The sequence below is a fragment of the Alligator sinensis genome, unplaced genomic scaffold (assembly GCF_000455745.1).
Source record: "Alligator sinensis unplaced genomic scaffold, ASM45574v1 scaffold647_1, whole genome shotgun sequence".
NCBI classification, from domain to species: Eukaryota; Metazoa; Chordata; order Crocodylia; family Alligatoridae; genus Alligator; species Alligator sinensis.
This window is the reverse complement of record NW_005842952.1, coordinates 252,687-271,556: the sequence shown is the minus strand read 5'-3', so window position 1 is coordinate 271,556 and position 18,870 is coordinate 252,687. Positions and strand designations below refer to the sequence as shown.

Here is an 18,870-nt window from a genome sequence, read left to right as displayed (position 1 = left end):
CAGAAGCCACTGCTGGAGGCGAGGGGAGCAGGGCAGTACTCAGCCAGGTGCAGCTGCATTGGGAACAGCCCTCCTGGAAGCTGCATGCTAGCCAGGGCCTGGGCTGATGGAGCTGTTCTACCCTCCTGGTGGACAGTGGCCAGGAGCTGGAGCTAGAACCAGAGCCCCACACACTGAGGTGGGAGCCACCTGGCTGAAGCTCCCCCACCCTCGCCTGGAGCGTGAGGTGGGAGCCACCTGGCTGAAGCTCCCCCCCCCTCGCCTGGAGCTGTGCAGCAGGGGCAGGAGCAGGAGCCACAGTTGGAGGCGTGGGGAGCAGAATGGCTCAGGCCCCACCCAGTGTGCAGCTTCCAGCAGGGCTGTTCCTGGTGTGGCTGCAGGTGGCCAAGTGCTCAGCCCGATGTGGAACACCACAGAGGCAGCCATGGGCCAGATTCAGTCAGTAGACAGGCCATATGTTACCCACTCCTGCTATAACACTACTTAAAGTGTTCCTAATTGTTCTGAACGTACCACAGAAGAAGTGGAAAGCTAACAACTATATATTTAAGATTCAGCTGCAAATTCTGGTCTTTCCTTTTTACTTAATTGCTCAATTTCCCCGTTAGGATTTTTCCACTGATGTTCTTCTTGGAAATGGCATGCTTGGATAATTTAAAAACAAAAACGGTTTAAGCTAGAACAAGTTCAAGCCTTAGGTCTCTGAACAACATGAGACCAGATCCTCATTTAAAAATTAAAATCTACCAACACCTCTTTAGTTCTATGCTTCCAGGATAGGAAGAATATTTTCCTTTGGTTACCCAAGCCCTGAAGCAGGAGGGTGCTACTGATTTAAAAAGAAAATGAACCTTCATAGCTTTAGATCTAGTGAACCAGGATTGTTCAAACTTAGTTTTATTCCTCACAGTAGGAAACTTGATCAAGCCAAGATAGAGATCTTTATAACGTTTGCAGGATGTGCTGTGTGGTGTTTAGACCATTTAAAACCTAATGCCTTTGAGTTGGAACTGAAACATTCTGTAATACAACATAGATCTAGAGCCGTTACGGGTCTCAACAAAATCAACTGACTCCAGATCTTACATGACATTCAAGGTCATGAAAATGCTTGTAAGCATAAGAACAGCCTGCATAATTCATCTTTGGAATAAAAGTAATTTAAGGCAGTGAAGAGTCAAAGCCAGGATTTGTTGTCCTAAACCGGAGGGGTGTTGAAATGAAAGGAAGATGAAGTTGTGTCACGGGTCACCATTAGAGTAAGGCAACCTAAGCTCTACAAATAGTTGAATCTTTGGAAGGCACATATGGAAACTGTATTATGCTAATCTAAAACAGGAACACCACAAATAGCCAATTTAAGTCACACCCGTATATAAAAGCAAAAGATATTAAAAAACCAAAAATGAAAATAAAATGACAAGAGCCATCTAGTGGCTAAAAGAACTCAGTTGAATCCTGCTTTCCACTCTAGCTCAACTTCTAACTCAATGTCTCAGGGGATTAAAGGACCTGGTCCAAAACAGGAAAGAAACCCGAGAACAGTAAAACTACTGTGCTTCAAGAAACAGCAGCAGGAGCATTAAGTAGAGTCAGGTGACAAGTTTCTATGTCTTTCAATGTGTTTACAAAAGCTGTATAAATGCAACAGCAATTTATACTCCCCTCAAGTCTGAAGCACTTACTTGCATGAAAGTTTAAATATGAGGATTGGGGAAAAACTGCTAGGTTAGCAGATTCCATGCTGAACAAGTATTCCAAATGCAAGAGAGGAGCAAGACTGTGGAAAGCTAGTACGAGATGCTGCCACTGAAGTATTAAAAGATGATACAATATTTCCTATAAATTATGCTGACTGCAATATAGGTCTTTTGTCAAAACCAGTATTTTTGATAAGTTTATAAATTCAGCTGTTGATGATAACCAGGTTGATATATCCTAGAGCCATGGCAAAATATTTGATCTAGTACTGCACATTTATATGTTCTGGATTAATGGGTAATTATATCCTAGAAAACAAATGCATGTAGGAATCCCCTTTCCCTCCCCTTTAAGTGGGGCACTTTTAATGAGATCCTATTTATAGCTTTCCGTTTTGTTGAGAAATAGTATTGAAATAGTTTCGTAATTCAGTCCACAGATGATGAATATTCGAGTAATAGATAAGGACTGATCAGTTTTACAGAACAAGTTTGATTACTTGAACATGGAATTTAAAGCAAGGATTAAAGGGATCACATCTGGTAACTAAAAGTTATAGGGCATATGTACAGGGCCAGGGACTTTATCCTGGAAAGTAATGACCCTGAAGAACAAAGTCTCACCAGTTCAGTTGGTCATCCTGTTCAGTTGGTGAATAAACAACTGAACTGGATGCAGAAGCAAGCTGAGCTATTTTGACCCCCTGATACAAGAAGGGAAATATTCAGGAGAAGTAAGGAGGTTCACTCCTGTGTATGGAACTGAAGAGACATACTGGACACTATATCCAGGTCTAAAAGTATAGATAACCAAAAGGATGCTAACAAACCATAAGAGACTCAGAAATCAGCCACAACAGTGATAGGCAGTCAGTAAAATCCCAATTGATTTTACCAAAAACAGTGACCTTCCTTCTTTAAGCTCAGAGTAACAGCTACCCAGGTTGAGCTTGAGGTGGCTTGTTTAATTATGAAGAGATGCTAGACAGGCAAGGTAAGATTTTAATTTGGCCAGAAGATCCAGAGCATAGAAGCAGGTCTGAATCATCCTCAAGGAGAAGATAGCTACATTTGTGCCCATGGATGAACCTATCCAAAGAAAAGATGCACAAAGAGAAAGAGATCAAGAGAGACTTGTAGGGACCCCCAGAAAAAGGAGGTAATGGGGATCATCCTAAAGACATAACAAAGGAACATGAGATGAACCAAGGAAACCAGGAGAGGGTGAAGTGCAGTAAGCCAATGGAGGCTCATATTTTTTTAACAAGAGCACAGTTTGTGTTATCAAAGGTGTCAAAGAAGAGGATGATGAATTACTGTCTCAACTATGGGCAAGTAGTAGTTGTAGGACATTTTAGCAAGAGCAGTTTCAGCAGATTATAAGGGCCAAAAATTGGACTAGAGTGTAGAGGAGGATAGAAACTTCTGAACATGACAGAAGGAAAATGAGGAAGAGATACTTTAACTCACAAAAGTCATGGACTTAATGCAAGAAACACTGGGTGAGGATCTGCAGTCCATTTTATGCATGTTTTCACATGTTTGTATAATTATAAATGTTTATATTTACAATACAATTCTAACTAACCCATGGATGTCTGTTTCCTGGTGTATTAATTTCATCTTGATTATACATTCAGTAAATACTTGCTTTAAAAGGGTGGCAAACCATTTACCAGTTTACTGGAGAATAAGCAGCTAAATGTAGTTTGATAGCAAAAAGTAAACTAAGGGAGATTTGTATTTGAAGGTGATCACTCTGCTACTTTTGTTTCCTGGCAATTTGGAGGTTCCTTTTTCCAAAAGGTTTTATTTTTTCATTTTGAAATTATTGGTAAAATAACAGCATTAATTTATTTAAAGTTTTAGGCTACATAGTGATGTCAGATGCATTCCTTTACACACAACCAATATGCATACTGTTGGTAATATAAGGTTTGATATTGATACCCTTAACTACAGTACTTAAACTTCAATGACTGGACTTTGTGGTTAAAAGCTTAAAATTTAAAGTATCTGCTCTCCTGAGCTTTATATTTTCTGTAGCTTGTCAAAAATCTCACTTTAGGGTTTTACTAAAAGTTACATTATGCAGTTTCATCCAGCCAAAGATAACGGGCACAAAAACAAGCAATCTAAGCTTTAAGACTGGACTGTTACAAAGAGCAAAAAAGTGCAAGGCTTTTTCAATTTGGAAAAAAATTCACAGGTATATCCTTGCTCAACTTCATTAAAAGGGTGTTGATTAATTTAATATGAACTTTACAGCTCAAGACTTGTTGCTTTCTGGATGACTTCCCTTAGTCAAACATGGAATGGTCTAGACTCAGTAAAAAACCACAACTAGATGACATGCTAAAACTTTTCTATGGTTGAGGTCAGATTGATGATCCCCTCCCAGTCCCTTCTGACTTAAGGATCTATGAGTGCCAGTACACTGATTAAAACAATCAGAACCTTGTTACCTTCATCAAATTCACCCAGCTTGAACCTGCATCTTCAACACAATACTCACCCCAACGAAGGGAATGAACTTCTGGGAGGATTCTTCATCAGGGCTGAAAAATAATGGAGAAAGTCATTAATAGCTTATTTCACAATAAAATGTTGTTCATTTTAAGGTTTTATTCTCAAGCATGCAGCAGAAACAGAAAAGTGCACAAGCGCCACTTCTATTACTTTTCTTGATGCATCCTCTGGCACTACTTAGACAACCCACGCAGGCTGGAAAGGATTTCATATTTTGTCAGGGAGAACTTTCTTTAAAGAATATACCAATCTCCCTCCTTCACATTTGCTTTTTTCCCTTTTCTTTTTAAACAGAGAAACATGCTTTAATGCCATGGCAATAGTTACAGAAAAATGTTTTTCCTGTTACAAAGAAATGAATCTGTGTCACAACATACAACACCTGCAATATGGAGAACTGTAGGTCACTTACTAGTAACTGGAGCTTTCTGAATGCACTGCCTTCACAAGTCCCATTTTTGGAGTCATGTGCCATACCTTGTAAATCACAGAATCACTAAAGCAGTTATAGCCTGCCATAGGGTTACAAGCCGTAACACATTATTATTTGTATGGCACTAGGCACACACACAAGAACACATGCTCCCTGCAACAAGAAGCTTACAACCCAAGTGAAACAAATACAGCCCAAAACAAAGCTGAGGCACCAGAGTAGGAATGGAGCACACCAGTGAGGTCAGTGTTGACGATGCTCAATGGAACTCAAAGCAGCCTTGGAGGAGAGGCAGTCTAGTTCTAGGGGGTGTGATGGGACAAGGGAAGATGCCCCTTATGAATGCCAAAAGGTGTGAAGAGGGCACTACATACATTCTGAAAGAAGCATCACAGAAGCCCCATCCAGAATTCAAAAACTAAAGGATGGAGGAAGCGAAGAGAAACTTGGAGCTGTTAAAGGACAGAACAATTGGAGATGGCAGACACAGGGTGAGAAGTCAGTGAAAGAAAGAAACAGCAGGCAGGAGAGACAGAGGAAAAGGGGAGGAAAAGATGGCAGCTGCTGGGGACAAAAGCCTTTGAAGAACCACCGAGATGCCCCAAATGTAAAAAGGAGGTAGGTGATTAGAATGGCAAAGGTCAGGAGGGAATAACTTGAGTGACTCTTTGAGCAGGAACTGGAGTAACCTGAATTGTGTGCGTGTACAAGACAAGTTACATTTTGAAATGGACATGACCAAACTGAGTCCAGTTCTGGGCACTGCACTTCAGGAGGGATGTGGACAGCATTGAGAGGGTCCAGAGGAGGGCCATCCACATGATCAGGGGTCAGCAGAGCAGGCCCTACAAGGAGAGGCTAAGGGACCTGAACCTGTTCAGCCTCCACAAGAGAAGGCCGAGGGGGGGGATCTAGTGGCCATTTACAAACTAGTCAGAGGGGACCAGCAGGCACTGAGGAAGTCCCTGTTCCCCCGAGTGCTAGTAGGAGTGACTAGAAATAACGGTCACAGGCTGGCAGAGGGTAGATTTAGGCTAGACATCAGGAGGCACTACTTCACTGTCAGGGCAGCTAGGATCTGGAACTAGCTTCCAAGAGAAGTGGTGCTTGCTCCTACCCTGGGGGTCTTTAAGAGGAGGCTAAATAAACACCTTGCTGGGGTCGTCTAACCCCAGTACTCTTTCCTGCCATGACAGGGGGTCAGACTTGATGATCTGCTCAGGTCCCCTCCGACCCTACCAACTATGAAACAAGTCTGGGGTGGAAGGTTTCCTGTCCGCAGCCAAACTCAGAAAGTAGGTGGGGAACAATGATGGTTGATAATTTCTAAAGAACAAAGTAATGATTTTCAAGTACTTGGATCTTGCAATATTGCAAAGGAGGCAACTTTGCGAAGTAGGCAACACCTACAACAGGGCTAACTAGAGTCCCAATCTGCATATTAAATCAAGCTGAAAGTAGGGAAGGTGCTGACAACTGTACCATTAGTACAGGCTGGACCATTTCTTTCAAGTGCTACATAAAGGGTGGTGCACACCTACAGGAAATGTGACTCACTCACAGCCCCTTCCTCGTCTGAACCATAGCAGGGTACAACTCACTCCTGCATGGTCTCAACCCTCCTGGGCACATCCAAACTGAACCAATGTTCCAAATCACTCCCTGCCCCCCAGCTCCAACAGTTTTCTTCATGCTTCCATCTTACTGAGTGAGGACAAGATACTACAGATGCCTGGGACTTTATTTCGGTTACACTCTTAACTACAATGTCAGCTGAGACGGTGAAAGTGCATCCTTTAGAAACCCAGCTGAAGATGCCCCACTAAAATACCTCAAACTGAGAAATGCAATTGAGCCACATATCTGACAAATCCCCAGTGGACAACTGGCATTTGTGGAGCTGCTGAGATGGAACAATTGATGGAATTCCAGTCCTTTGTTTCCTTGGTCTCAGCAGGTTCAGAGTATTCATTGTCTGAAATAACCGTGTGCTACCTAACCATTAAGCCAGTAGAGCAATGCAAGTATCATGCTGCTTAATCTTCCTGCTGTTCAAGTTCTTTGCTCTAAGCACTAAAAACCAAACACACACATTGTTCCAGTACAAAGCCTGTTCTGCTGAGGACCTTCATGGCAGGCAACAATGCAGATCCCTTCCAAGGAATGTTGAGAAGTTGGTCATTCATTAATAGCACTTTGTTCATTTTTAAAGAGAAAGTAGCAAAGATTCCCCACCCCCTTTCCTCCATCCCCGATGAGCGATGGCAGTTTTTTAAATGACAACTGAATGGAATGTCAGTTAGAAGTACTAACTCTAAAAAAAAATCACTTAGGTTGGAAGATTAAATATATAATTATTTCTCTTTTGTACTGTATAGAAACTTGCTTATTTTTGCTTACTCCTACTAATGGTCTTACAGATTTCTCCAGGGAAACATCAACAGGCTGTAGGTTCATACTGGCCCCTAGATGCTACGACAAGTATAAAGAAAGCCCTATAATTAAAACAAGGGCTTGTCTAATGGGGGAGATGCTCAAAAAAAACTAATAAGAATTAAAACAGATTTGTTAAACCATATTAAATGCATGTATAGATACTTATTCAGAATTAAAATGCCCTTAATTTGCTTCAGTTTAATTTCCATAGGACAAAGTATTCTGAATTTAAAAACCATTTACACAATTGGGATTTAATATGGTTTTACTTAAGGGTGTCAAATACATGGCCTGTGCGCCAGATTCAACCCATGAAGCCCTATCATCTAGCCCACGGTGTTGCCTGTGGGTCTTAAACTGGGCACTCTTGCTGGGAGAGGAAACACCTTTGTTATTTAAGACTCTGCCTTCCCCATCCTGAGCATGAAGGGTCAGACTGTCAGCATGTACCACCATGGCACAGCAAATGCAGTGGTCTCACCCTACAGCATCCACATCTGTGTTGCCACCCTTCAACAAGAGTTACTGGCACTGTTATTGTGATACTGCCAGTGTTACTACTGTCTACTGGATGTGAGCCAGCCTTCTATGGCTCAAGGGACATACATGCCAACTCTGTCTGGCCAGGTTCAGAGATACCCCTGAATTCATTCATCATCACATGACATGCCCTGAAAAACATAGGTCAGGAAATAAAACTCGGCTACTTTTCTGGCATAATCCAAGGTCACTCTTTCAGCGAGTGTTGTTTGTACTCTCAGAGGGGCAATTGTGGCCATTCTGTTTGCAATACGAGAGAGGGAGTGCGTGCAGAATGCAGTAACTGCAGAACACAAATTCAGCATGAATTTGAAGAGGCAGAAAAAAGTGACACACCCCTATCCTCCCAGTACAAATGAGCAATGCCTTCATTTCGATAAGCCAAGCTGCACCCAAGATGCATGCAAAAGGTATCCAGAAATGGCAAGGCACAAGTTGTACTGGCCCCTGAATTACAATGGGTGACACTGGCTAGGGTTTTTTACACTATAAGCAAATGCTAGGTAACCTTGTTAAGCCAGCTAATCTGAGTTACTGCTGGTGGTCAAGGTGTTTCAACCATGATGAACAAAGCCTAGAAGAATTCTTCAGTACAGACACAGCAGTCATTCATTCTTGTGAGTCATCTAAACAGACATCTGCTCCTAAAGGATTCTTCTGTTCCCTTGGTGTTGTGTAGTGTAATTAGATGTTACTCACCTGGAACTTAAACACTTATTTCAATGATTTTGTATCCAAATCATTCTCCCCCAACCTATGTACAAAGTCAGCCACCCAGTGTAACACAGAGATGGCATGGAATTTTTTCTTCCTAGGGCCTTTCTTCTCCCCCACCTTTCTTCTTTTTTGTTAAAATCAGAGTAAGGTGAGCAGACACTCCAAAAGAAATGGGGCAAAGCTTTTACAACAACAACATCTATGACAGGCAGTACATGCTTCAATCTCTTGCCATGACAAACGGAACAAGGGGGAGAGGAAGGAGGCAGAGGTCAGCAAGTCAAACTGGGTGGAAAATTGGCAATAAATGAGTCCAAGCAGCTCACCGCAGACAGCTACATTCTAAAAGACTGGCTTTTCTCTCTGGTTTTGGTTCTTTCAGATCACTAGGGCTTGTTTAACAGAGCAAATGCCAGGATGCTGGGAGGTTTCTCTTATAAAATTTCTGGTGAGAAATTTAATGCATTGGTAACTAGAGCTGTTGCCTCCAACAGACCCTTGACAAAGCTCAAGTGGCTTAAAAGAAGTCATTTCCCTCCGGACAACAGGGAGATGGAGAGCTCCAGAGAGCTTTGTGGAAAGAAGACTGAATACATGCCAATCATGTCCACCAGTTGGAGGGTTCAGAACTGGGGCAGAATGCAGAGTGTGAGAGCCCAAAGTAAGATACCAACAAGGTTTATACCTGCACCCCCAATCCCTACTTGCTATTCTTTCCATAGCCTGTTTGCCTTCTCCTTTTTAAGGCTTAAAAAAAGTACAGAAGCAAGTCTGAGTTTGTGGGTTGTGTCTTTTGAGGAAGTAAATTTCCATTCTGAGATTCTCTGGGAGAACATCTGGCCTGCCATCTCAAAAACCCTGAGCTTTCATTTTCACCTGGAAAGTTTCTAAACCCTGCAGTCTGAAGCAGGCCATCAGCCATTCAGTGAAGCACAGGCTCTTTAAAATTACAGTGGCTGTGGCCCTTAGTCTTAAATTTATTTCTGATCCCTTCTGGATTTTACATCTTCTAGTAACTGTAACTTAAGAACAGGAATTGCCCAAATATTAACATGAATGTTACCTTTACAATGCCTTCATCTGTACTGGTAATTTTAAAGCCAAATGTTACAATTCTAATTCACTTTACCATGCACATTTTATGTTGATAGATTTGCTTCAATACGTCTGGGCAGTAGATGCAGATCGGCCAGTTTCATTTTCACATGTGCATGCCCTCAAAGAATACTGGCCAAATTTATTTCTTTAGTAACCTTTCTACTCCTACTAAAGCTATTTCCCGTGAGCTCTACATTTTGGACCAAAGGGACGCTGGCAGAGTAATTGCTTTCAGAGTGCATTCTGCCACCAGAGGCAATTGTGTCAAAAGCAATGAGGACAATTTAATCTGAAGCACAATTGAGTATCCCAGACCTGCAGGAACTGTTAAACAAGGCATAAAAGCCCAGCCCAGGAAAAAAAAAATATAGGAAAAACAAGATGGGAAAGGGAACCTAGAAAAAAAATATACCTTATGGTAAAATCAAAATGAAAGCTCTTTTTCCTTTTCAGAAAGCAACCAAAGGAAAAGATAAACACCATTATTATACTTACAACACGAGAACACCACATTCACTTAGGTAGTTCTAATGGAATTTCATTTTCAATGTTATTTGCTGAAATAAATTCCCTCAAGTCACTGCCAAAAACAGTAAACCATGTTCCTGAAGGAAGCAACCTTCCATGGGATAAGTTGCTTTCCTAGCCCTTTCTCCAGTCCAAAGTGGTACTTGGCTGAAAGCAGAAGCCGTTTTAAACACACAGTGGAGTTTCTAGAGTCCAAGGACACCACATCTTTGCCAGAAAGTAAAGAAATACAAGAAAGAGGATGGGCCAGTGGACGTAGAGATGAATAAAATTCTCAGCTATGCCACTTCCAAGGAACCTTAGACCCAGAAATCCACTATTTAACTCTGGAAAAAGGGTGGGGGGAAGCAGGGCACCAGTCCCAAGCACTGATTTAGAGAGGACATCATATGGCAACCCACAGGGAGTTTTTGCTGCTGCAGCAACTGCCTCTATGCAATAAATAAGTGTTTGCTCCCCTGCCCCTGTGCCATCCAGAGCACCAAAATTTCAAGTAATGCCTTGGCAGCAACTGCATTGTAGAATGCAGGCTACCTCTAGGGCTTGGGGCCTAATGCCAGAGGACTTCAGAACACCCTGATGCTAAGATAAAAAAAAAAAAAATCTCAGCAAATAATTGCAGAACCAACTTTCTTGGTAAGAAAGACACGGTCATTGAGGGAAGCACGTGAGGTCTAGCTGAGTTTCACAACATTTTCAAAGTACCACTTACATTTTTTTCTTAAACCAGCCAGCCTGACTTTCCACAATGGCCGAAGTGGCTAAAAGGATGTACTTGTTACAAATGGGAAACTGTACTAAAAGTGAACGAGCTGAAAGGAGACCAAACGTGCCCCCAAAACATGGAGGGGAAGAGAAGGGGGGTCTGGAAACAAAGGCCCCAATAGTGGAACAGGTTAATGTGTTAGCAAAGCTGTTTAGTCAAATAAAAGTCAATTTGTTCTTTCCCCCCGCCTCCCCCAACTTATAGAGAAACTGCAGGGTCATTAATAAATGAGAGAGAGAAAAAAACAAGGCTTTTAGGAAGGTCAAGCAACCCAACTGCTTCTTAAACTGTCTGCCAGGTTCACTTTACAGAATGGAGAGGGGCAAATACAATTTTAAATACACAGCTCATAAGAAACACAAATATAAGACAGCATATCTGGGAATGTCCCCTTTAGGAGATTAAGGGAAATAACTAAGGTTTTACTAAGCCACCCCCAGATATGACAGAGGAACAAAACTGGGAGCAACCACAGGACTAGAAACAAAATTTGGTGAACACTTTGAAAGAGTGGAGTAACTCTCCATCTAGTTTCCACTCCTGTGCAAACTGAATGCAAGGCAGCTAACAGAACTATATCATTGAAGTGAAAAGCTAAATAGCAGTTTAGAAGCATAGTTAAAACTCAGCAACAGCTCACTCGCATCACGTGTACCCAGTATCGTAGACTGATGGACATTAACTGAAATATGGAGTAGGGGTGCACTGATAGACATTTTTTGGGCTGATACCAATGGCCAATTTTTAAAGACCATATCAGTCAATGCCAATCCGATTGCTGATACGCAGCCCAGCCATTGTCCAGCTGATAAATCTATTGTGGGGGAAGGGGCAGGGGGACAGATCGAGGGCCTCATGGCGTGGGAGGGAGTGGGGCTGGGGCTGAGGCAGGGGCAGGTGCTGCAGCTGGGGCAGGGCACAGGACTGCTATGAGCAGCTAATCCAGGAGGCGCATGGAGGGGGGTGGCTCCCATTGCTGCACATGCCTGGGGCGGGTGGGGAGTGTGTACCCCCAGATCTGTACGGGGTAAGGGCAGGCTGCCACTGCAGGCTGGGGCCCCAGGGTTGCTCCTGGCTCCTCCCAGTGGAAGAAGGGGCTGGGCTAGGGTTGCACTCAGGGCAGGTGGTGGCAGTGCTGGGAGGAGAGCTACCGGGGGGCAGCAGTCACCCCAAAATTCATTGTAGCTGCCCCCCCCACACCACCGTTACCCACCCCAAGCATAGCCCAGCCCGGCCCCCTGCCAGGAAGACCCCAACACCACCCCGGCCCCAGCCTGCAGCAGCAGCCTGCCCTCCCCGCACATACAGATTGGGACACATACCCCACCATGACCTTCCAGGCTGTATGCAGCAGCAGAAGCTATCCCCTCTCTCTGTGCGCGGTGTGTCCAGGGGATGCAGTTCTGTCTTGCACCCTGCCCCAGCCCAGCAATGCCTGCCCCACTCCCTCCCGTACTGCAGGGGCTCCCCCCATACATCCCTTCCCCCACAACAGACTTATCAGCCAGATGCTGCTGGGCTGTGCTTCTGCCTGCATGCACAGGGACATTGATTGGTGACATTAAATCGGCCGCATCAGCCAAAAAAAACATTGCCAATACTGTCAATTTTTTTTACATCAGTGCCAATCCAATATAGGACCAATGTATCAGTGCACCTCTAATACAGAAAGTGCTGTTACTCTGAGCCACTGGGAAGAGAACAGTGTATGCAGAGCCTCTGCTCCATGTCTTTTCCATCACAGAGCGTTTAAATACATGGCATGGCAAATGGAAACAGAAATCCCTCTATCTACTTTTCCTTTTTGCCTGAGGCTACATAGGGTCTATCCCCCGCCCTTCTACACCTCACACTCTCTCCTCTTCAGCTACATCAGCTACACTGAAGGAAGTAAGGCAGGATTACTGTTGTTCTAGATTTACTGTCTGCTGATTACCCAAAATGTTTACATGGAAACACAGTACCACTTTTTGGAATGGTTCCCGATTTGGCTTTGCCACTCTAATACAATGTTCCTCTTTCATATTTACATGTTCCTCTTTGAGACTAAATTTAAGACAGCCAACATATACCAAAAGTGAAGTGGTTTGCTCCCAACCATTGCTGTGTCTTGTGACATTTTGAAAGCCATTGTTTTGTTTTTTTAGCAACATACCTTTTCTGCTTGTATGTCAACATTGCTTCTGCAATCGGCAACTGATGTGCACAGTTTGCCCCCGCTATGTACTGGGTTATTCTTGAGACGATATCAGGTGTGTCCTGAACTGCAACAGAATGAAAACAAAGACAGTAGCAGAGCAAGGACTATCTTTGATTAATGCATGCTGCCAATTTTCAGTAGCAGTTACTTAAATCATGCAAGACTAATATCCATTGCAAAAAACAAAAACAAATAAAAAGGGGGGACACTTCCAGTCAGTCACATGCCAGATTTTAAAAAAAGGGGGAGGACCCGCATTTAGAAAGTTCTTTCTCAAAACAAGATGCCACCAAGGTGGTGACAGAGGGAGACAGAGTGCTAATACTCTGCTCTTTCTCTTCCCTGACAGCACAGTTACACACCAACGCTGAGTGGAGACGGAGTTAATGCACAGCAGTTAAAGTTTCTTGCTGCCTCAAGGCAGGACACAGGACTTCTGCCAAGTAGATGGTGGACAAGAAGTTACCACTGAGGGGTGTAAAATTATCTGTCCTACAGGACAAGCAGCACCTGTCAGCTAAAGAGACAACCAAAAGGCCTAAATGCCAAATCCTCTCACAGAGGAACAAAAAAGGCTAGACTAGACTGCTGTTTTGGCAGTGCCAGTTGGGATTCCCCAGGGAAGGCTGAACAGTCTTGCACTTAAAGGCAGGAACTCTGCTATAGTTGCATATGAAGGATATAAAAGATCCTCCTCAAACTAACAGGATTTGAGTACAAAAATCATGCATATTCAGACTTTCCAGATGGTTAAAACTCATTGAATTTGCCTACAGACTACATGAGGAAGATTCCTGTTCATTTTTGAGATTCTTCATAATGGAAAGTTTTTTTCAGGGAGATTGGCATGGAACTACCTTCTTTCAAAATGACTTCCATCTCCTTACAGTATCAGATACTAAGGCCATAGGTGGCCTCAGGTAAGATGCCCTCTTGACTTTGCCACTGAGAATAATGGGGGAAGTGGCCATGTCCTTTCTGGAAGGTTTCACTTCCAGTAAGCCCTTGCAAAAAGGACAGGATATCTTTGAAGAAATATCCTCCTGTTGCTATAAAGCAGCAGCTAAAAAACCCACCACATTTACCCTAATAGTTTCTGGCCCAGAATGGTTAGGTAGAGCTAATGCGCATGACTTTGAATACATTCTGAAAACAATGTGGTCAAATCAAAATCAGTCACAAATCTTTGTAAATCCTACTTTGCACATGAAGTACATTTTAGGAGTTCTTTCCCTGGGCTGGTAAAATGGAAAGTCATGCAATACCTGTGCTTACATGTTACAGGACCGTTGCTTTTCCTTCTACAACCTTAGCATAAGTACCTGTGTGCGCCAGATATATAGATTCCACATAAGAGATGCATTTTTTTAAGCACAAAAAACACCAATTAGGAGAGTCTACTGGCATAACATCTGCAGGTTAGTCAGCTTCCTCGTTAACCATCTGCACTCATGAATAGCAATTGTGGCAGCACAGCACATGGCTTCCAACTAAATACACATCTTGTCAGCCAAAATTTCCCGAATTAAGTTTGAAAGCAGAATTTTCCTTTGAGCTCTATTTTGATCAAAAGCCACCAACTTAAATAGGAAAAAGAAGGTGTTCTGACTTCAAAACTCTAAATAAAAGTTTGAGCCAGTAAGAAAACACTCTGGAGCACAGATATTTCAAAAGCCAATCAGAAGTGACCTCTCTTTCCCTAATTTTAGAGCTCCAGCATTCTCCCTAAACTTGATCTACACAGCAGAGGCTGCTCTATAGGGTATGGATATCAAAGCCATCTTGGGTATCAATTGATAGCAGTCTAGCTGTGATAGCACAGAACAGAATACAGGCTGCAATAACCACTCAAAAAGCTGAGTACGTTAGCTCATGCTGAGCTGCATACTGCCACAACCAATGGCAATGAGTAGGGGGTGCACATGCAACCCCTGAGCACGCTCCCGGGCAAGGTGGGGCAGGCCAGAGCACTGGTACCCTCTCCCCCAACCCTGGAAGTGCCAGCTGGGGAGTGGAGGTGCCAGGAGAAATGGTCCCCCCACAGCCAATTGCATTAATCTGGAAGTGCCAGTGACATGCTGCTGCCACTTGTGGATTGGCAGGATCAACTGCAGGAGAACTCCCCACCCCCAGTGAGCAGGATTGGCCAAGGGATTGGCTGCAGGGTGCCCCCCTGGTCACTGACTATCAGCTGGGGGGGGGCAAGTGCCCCTCAACTCAGGAGGCACCAGTTGCCCAAGGTCACAACCAGACCCCTACTGATACCCACAAGTGAGCTTGAGTTTTCTAGGGCACAGAAAAATAGCTGCTGCAGCAGCTGGTGAAAGGAAGAAGTCAACTGCATCTTAAAGAATTAAAACTTGTTCCCCTGACATGTGCTTGCAGTTTTCTAAAAATAACTTAACTCACTCCAGTTCTTTGCTCCATTGCAGTCTAGGCCTGATAAAGGGGCTTACCAGTGGTCTGTGCTTCAAGTTTGTTAAACAAATCTCTCCAGGCTAAGTCTTGGAAGAAGTTGTTGTATCTATAATCTACAGAGCCCAGGTACTTTGCTACAGGATGAGACCCTAAGAAGAAAGAAAAAAAATGCCAGCTGTTACTACAAAACACTGAACACAGACAACTGTTAGGAGTTTATTTCAGAGACCAAACTACATGAGATACTCCATGAGTCTAATTTTTTTTAGTTACAACAAAAAGCAAGTTAGACCAATTATTTCAGACTTGTGTACTTTAATTTAGGTTCCTGAATATGGACAGATGCCCCAAGACACTGAGGACTTGCAGCTCCCATTTTACAGTGGGGATGTCAAGCTCAAACCAGTTGGAGGGCCACATTTCCTGCTTTCCAGGTGCCTGCAGGTCACAATAAGACTTCCTGTGGTAGCAGCTAGCACCCTGGCAAGAACCCACTGTGCTGCTAGGGTTGCCAGTAGCCCGTTCCCACAGGACTCTGGCCACAGTGGCAGGGCTTTTGCCCACAGTGCCACTGGGGCTGCCAGCAGTCCAGCTCTTGCTGGAATGTCAGCTGCTATTGCAGGAAGCCCTACCACCGCAGCCCACACCAGGACAAGAGTCCATGGGCTAGATGACCTAGCTCTGCAGATTAGATCCAGTTCACAAGTAGTATGTTTGACACCAGTTTTTCAGCATAATCCAGACCTCCCCATAAGTTTTTCTGTATTTTGGCCAATAATGACTTTCAGGAATTAATTGGAAGAGATTTGTATCTCATACAGCTACAGAAATAGCCAGACATTGTAACAGATACTTAGTACCCAATTTGCAATAACAATGCAGAGATATCCACACCCTGTCACTTTCCCTCAATAACTAAAGCTGTGGTGATATAAATCTCTCTACTCTGTACAAAGTATAAAACCTGCTGTCCTGACCAAATATTCTTGGACCTATATTATTTTCCAGCAGTGGAAACACTGTTTTATTTTAATTGCTTTCAGCAGCCCAAAAACATGTTCCAACACTTAAGTGAAAGCAAAAAACACAAAAAAAACACAAACACCACACACAAAACACAAAGACCAGAGACAGAGCTGAAATTTGCTGAGGAATGAAATGCTTTTGAAATGTTAAGACCCTTTGCCTCAACTCCTGATTCCAGTTTAGTCAGCAGGAATTTTGCAAATTACTTGAAAAGCAGCATCCAAATCAAATCCTTCTTTCCTTCTCACAGGTCATCAAGGCTCCTGTCCTGAAAACTGCTATAATTAACTGAGTAGGTTTCATTTCCTTACTCAGAGAAGTCAGCTTCCTTTACCCTCCAAATTTCAGGTCTTCTACATGATAGCTGTCTGAGACAGAAGGGAAGAGTATAATCTTTTTCACCTCAGAAAACACCCAATAGGGAGAAGACAAAAAAGCCACAAAAGTTATTAAATGGAAAACAAGGGAAAATGCTAACAAGGGTCCAGAGAAGAGGAGGTGCAGTTCTACTAGAAACCAAGCATACAAACACTAAGCAACTTCACGGTTTCCCTAAACCAGGTCTGATACTCCTTTATGAGCCCTGAAAGACACAGCCACTGACTTGATTTTTCAGTTCTCAGCCTAAGTACTTTCAGCTGTAATACTTTCAGTTTTGCTTCAGCCAGGGAACTGGTTGACCATTGCTAAGCAGGGAGACAGGGCATTTAAGAATTACGTTCTGGACTTAGCAGTCCTGAATTCCAGGGCACCTCAAAATTTTCCACAACTGAGGTAAGAGATGCTACAACTTCCTTTACAAATAGATGCAACTAACTAGAAAGCTGATTTTAAACATGTTAGATAAAGGCAGAACATAAACATTAACAATTTCCACTGGTCATTTTTTAACCTCTCTCTATTTTGGTACCCAACACTAGCTGGTCTAAATACAAAAGACCTATGTTGGCTATGTGATGAAAAGGTTCCACAGCTTCTCTAATGAGTTTCTATCCTTGTGTGCTTCCAATTCTTTCATCAGATAAACCCAAACTATCAATTAAGACTGCCAAAGTCATGAGTCAGTAATCTATTAAGTCCCTCCAAAAGCACCTCCAAGGACTTAATGCCTCCCTGTAGAAGAAGAACTTGCATAACAGTGTATTACATTTCAAAGCCTTTGTTGGGTCATACAAATTCCAGTGTACTTCAGTTGCGTAGAAGCAAACAGGATTGCTGAAAGATTGACACAGAAAACCGTTTCCTTTTCAGCTCTCCTTAAGTTATCACTGTAGCCCTCTATTAAGGACAGTAGCCCAAATATCACCTTTTTTGCATGATCAGAGTCTCTTTGGTTCTTCCACTTTGCCAGGAATTAGAAAAGATAGAGGCTCATCACAATGGTCCAAGTAGTGTTGTTTCATTCAATAGCACATTTAGTCCTGAACAAAATCTGTCAGTGTTCAGGCAGACAATGTTCTTTGGGTAAATCCAATATCTTTTATTAGACCAACACAAATTGGAAAAATTCTTCTTTGCAAGCCTTTGGGTATAAATACCCATCCAGAAAGAGCACAGACCAACTGCAGACTGTTTCCTCAGCCTGATGAAGGGTATTTGTACTGAAAAGCTTGTACCCGAAATCCCCAACACTTCCTTGATTGCCTGTGCACTGATGTATTGTCCTCCCAGCAGATGTCAATGCGACTGAAGTCCCCCATAAGCACCAGGGCCTGTGATCAGGAAACTTCTGCTAGCTGTTTGAAGAAAGCCTCATCCATCACTTCCTCCTGGTCTGGTGGTCTATAGTAGACCCCTAGCACAATATCACCCTTGCTGCTTTCCCTTCTGACCCTAACTCAGAGACTCTCAACAGGCCTATCTCCAGCTTCATACTGGAGCTCTGAGCAATCAAAGAGATGAAATAAAGGTGGAAAGAAAGACAAAAATTATATATATAGGTTTTAATGATTTACCAATCAGCAGTTTTAGAGCTCACTTGGAGTTTGTTTCCCCCTCTTCCCTTTAAGAAAATATTAACAACTTAAAAGATGGTTTCCAATCAACGGAGTCATAACTTTGTCTGGAATTAAGAAAATAAAGCCCAAAGCCCTAAACTTAACTCAGTAGCCCCTGTTACCAACATTTTGAGCTCTATACTTGAACTGAGTCAAAAGGCCAATTCTTTACCACGCCGGAACTATGCCCTTTGGATCCTTCACTTCATTACATGGACAAGTAGAATCGAGTCCACAAGCAGTTAGATATTCTCTTCCTCTAACTCCTATCCTAAGCAGACAAAATACCCCTCCAATGCAGATTTCAGAATACTGTTCTTCAAGAAGAAAATATGACAGTTGTTCACTGCAGTGAAGTTTCTATGGCAGTTGTGTGACTGCAAGAAGAATAGGTACATTTTTTATACAGCTATGATTAAAATACTACAACACAGCACTGCTTTTGCTAAGATGGCGATTTAATTCCTTTGTTTAATATGAAA

The 18,870-nt window shown here is 42.9% G+C and overlaps 1 protein-coding gene across 6 annotated transcripts in view; it reads right to left on the bottom strand.

The window, feature by feature from the left end:
• PACS2 (phosphofurin acidic cluster sorting protein 2) overlaps positions 1-18,870 on the bottom strand; it is a 96,832-nt gene that overhangs the window by 27,357 nt on the left and 50,605 nt on the right. For all 6 annotated transcript variants that reach the window (XM_025192634.1, XM_025192638.1, XM_025192640.1 and 3 more), the window contains 3 exons: positions 15,404-15,514; positions 12,903-13,011; positions 4,216-4,258 (listed from right to left, as the gene is read on the bottom strand). In XM_025192634.1, the coding sequence (XP_025048419.1) occupies positions 4,216-4,258; positions 12,903-13,011; positions 15,404-15,514 (263 nt within the window). The remainder of the gene's footprint in view (positions 1-4,215; positions 4,259-12,902; positions 13,012-15,403; positions 15,515-18,870) is intronic.